This window comes from Emericellopsis cladophorae (assembly GCF_022114955.1).
Source record: "Emericellopsis cladophorae strain MUM 19.33 chromosome Unknown NODE_6_length_900724_cov_123_231613, whole genome shotgun sequence".
Classification (NCBI taxonomy): domain Eukaryota; kingdom Fungi; phylum Ascomycota; class Sordariomycetes; order Hypocreales; family Bionectriaceae; genus Emericellopsis; species Emericellopsis cladophorae.
Window position 1 is genome coordinate 352,265 of NW_026250931.1, and position 2,935 is coordinate 355,199.

Consider the following 2,935-nt stretch of genomic DNA (forward strand, 5'->3'; position numbering starts at 1 on the left):
AGCCCTACGAGTACGAACTTCGGCACCTCCAGGCCAAGCTTCAGCTGACATCGTATTTATTTTGCTCTCACTGCGTATATAATAAGCACAGTAAGCGGCTTGCGCTCAGCTGCCGTGGTCCGGGACAAGCCACATTCGATAGTCTGGCTCTGGCTGACAGCATGTGCCTCGCCCATGCAGTCAGCCCGTTCTGCTCTGAACCAAATGGTACGGTGCGCAAGTCAGATCCAAAGAAGCACAATTCGAAAGTTTCCGAATGTTGGATAACCATCAATTACAGCCCGATGACTACCTTGCACGTAAACATAGCCAGATGATGCGGATTCCTAGAGTAGACGCAATCTTCGAACGCGCCGGGATCGCTCGCACGTCATGCCCTAATTATAACTTTCCATGCTCTACAAATGTGATTTCGCCCTTGCTGTCCCGGTCTTGAATCATCAGCAGCTCCGCTAGCATACGTGTCATGCTCCGACGGCGCAAATCATTAACAGATAAGTGTCCTGCCAAACACGGAAACGATCGGCATAAGAAACAGATACAAATAAGAGGTAATTATAAGCGGATGATCCCTTAGTGCTCAAGCAGGCGCAAGCTACCCTGGACAACCACGTTCTCCAGGATCGAGCCTGGCGGGACGTCAATCGTCTGGCCCTCAGTCGCCACGATGATAACGGTGCCCTTGAGCGTCACGCCACGGCCCAGGTTGACCGCACCGGTAATGGTGAGGTGGTCCAGCTCGAGAACCTTGGGGATCGAGGGGATGCGCTTCTGGAAGTCAGACACCTTCTTGAAGTCGCTGCCGAGCTTGATAAGCGGGGCATCGCCAAATCGAGCGGCGCTCATCTGGAGCTGACCATGCTTAAGCTGATACAGATCCGACTTGACCAGCATCAGATCAGAGCATGTCTTGACGGGCAGGAAGCGGCGACGCGGCACGTTGACGCCGTGCGCGTTGTTGAAGTGCCGGATGGCCGCGCCAACAGCAGTCTCCAGCTGGATGATGCTAATGTCCGACTCGCCCTTCTTGTCACCCGGGATCGTCTTGCCGTTGGGGATGATCTCCATCTCCAGCTCGTCGTTCTCCACAACACGCTTGATAGCTTGCAGGTTCAGCCAAATGTTGTTGGTATTGAAGTACTTGAACTTCTTGATCGACTTGAACTCGTTCACGTGCTCCTTGGGGACCTGGGCAATCTCGAGCAGACGAACAGAGCCCTCGTAGTCGATGATGGTTCCACCCTTGACATCAGCCTTGGTCTTGTTGGTCAACTCCATAATGTACTCGGACTTGGTCTCCACCATGTGCTGGAGGATGCGGAGGTCGACGACGGCGCCCAGGTTGTCCACGTTGGACAGGAAGAGGATCTCGATGCCACGCTCAATAAGCTGGTCGAGGATGCCAGAGTTGTAGAGCGACTCGAACACGTCACCGTGGCCGGGAGGGTACCACTCGTTGATGGACGAGTCGTTGCTCTTGGGGACCGGCAGGAGCGAGTCCTTGTAGATACGGGGGTAGCGAGACTGGTTGAAGGTGAGGATGTCAACGTTGTGACCCTCGTACTTCTTGATAATGGCAGCGGTGTCGTCGTTGGTGTTGAAGGAGTTCATCAGGATGAAAGGCACGTTGACGTCGTAGGTGCGGTTCAGGTACTCAATCTGGCGGACCGACAGGTCGAGGAAAGACATGCCGTCGCGAACCTCGATGACGGACTTGGGACCGACACAGCCCATAGAGGTACCAAGACCACCATTGAGCTTGAGAACAGCAAGCTTGTTGAGGAACTGCACAGACTCGGTGTTGGCGAGATCCTCGTAGTCGACGACCTGGCCCTGGGCGGGCGGGGCGATGCGGTCCCAGTCCCTGTGCACGAGTTAGGATGTGTGCTGCAGCGCTCCGCGAGCAAATCTACTTACACGGCGTTGCCTTTGGCCTTGTCGTTCAAGTAGCGGCGGAACAGGGCGAAGAAGTTGTCCATCTCAGTCTCAAAGAGCTTCTTCTGGGCGGGGTCGGTGACAGTCTCCGCGAGGTTGGTCAGCGAGTTGCGCATCTGCGCAGCCGCAACGTTCGTGGAGGTGTTCTCGAAAGCCTGTCCGGAGCTTGTTAGCGGCTGACTTTGACTGGTCGCAATGGACTCGGGCATGATGGTGTATTTCGCCGAAGGCGAGATGGGGAAGGCAGTAAATGGCGAGTATGTCAGGGTCTTGAACGTTGAACCTGAGGCGAGCTCCAACAATGTGGTTCAGCTTTGTACAGGTCCCACGGCCATGACTATTGACTCGCGCCTGACTCCAGGTCGCGGGCTGTCACAGGTGAACTGCTGCGTTTGTGCAAGATTGTCCCTTGTTGCCCAGCGCCACCTTGCTCAGAGCTACCATGGTGTAGCTATGTTCCTTGAAAGGGCGAACGAGGCCACAGCGCCAAACAGGACCTTTTATTGGGCATGTAACACGCCAGGTCAATGAGCCCGTAGTCCCCGCGGCCGCTGTTTGCTACCACCTTTTGGGCCCATGGGTGGTACAACGTCCTGAGGGGCGGGGGCCCCCGTCGCGGAGAGTAGAGGGATCAGGGAAGGTGTAGGAAAAGGCCTTACCATGTGGCTGCGAGTCTTTCCGTGATGCCTCTCGCCATTGTCCTGAGCTTCCTGGTTGTCGTCAGGCTTGAGGCGCGAGGGGAGGGCACTCTTGATAGCGGAAGCCATGATGACGAGCTAGCAAGAAAGAGCTGCTGGTTTGTTTTTGGTGGATATGGGGAGCACCGTGCGGGCTTTGGTCGGCTCGATTCGTACTATGAACGTTTCGACAAGGCTCGAGAAGTCTGCGGGAAAAGTCGAGAAGAAATGGATATGGGAAAGAGAAGAGGAGGAGAGAAGAAGAGGCTGGCTGTGATGTGATGCGGGCGAGAATGGGCACTACAGATGGCAGAGCGGGGCAG

The 2,935-nt window shown here is 55.6% G+C and overlaps 1 protein-coding gene across 1 annotated transcript; it reads right to left on the reverse strand.

Moving 5' to 3' along the window:
* Positions 1 to 573: 573 nt before the first annotated feature.
* Positions 574 to 2,702, reverse strand: J7T54_001677 (putative UTP--glucose-1-phosphate uridylyltransferase; the record flags this gene model as incomplete). Its single annotated transcript, XM_051503699.1, has 4 exons — positions 574 to 1,864; positions 1,918 to 2,218; positions 2,452 to 2,500; positions 2,595 to 2,702. 4 exons carry the CDS (start codon positions 2,700 to 2,702, stop codon positions 574 to 576), a joined length of 1,749 nt encoding a protein of 582 aa, XP_051364657.1.
* Between the last annotated feature and the right edge of the window lie 233 nt (positions 2,703 to 2,935).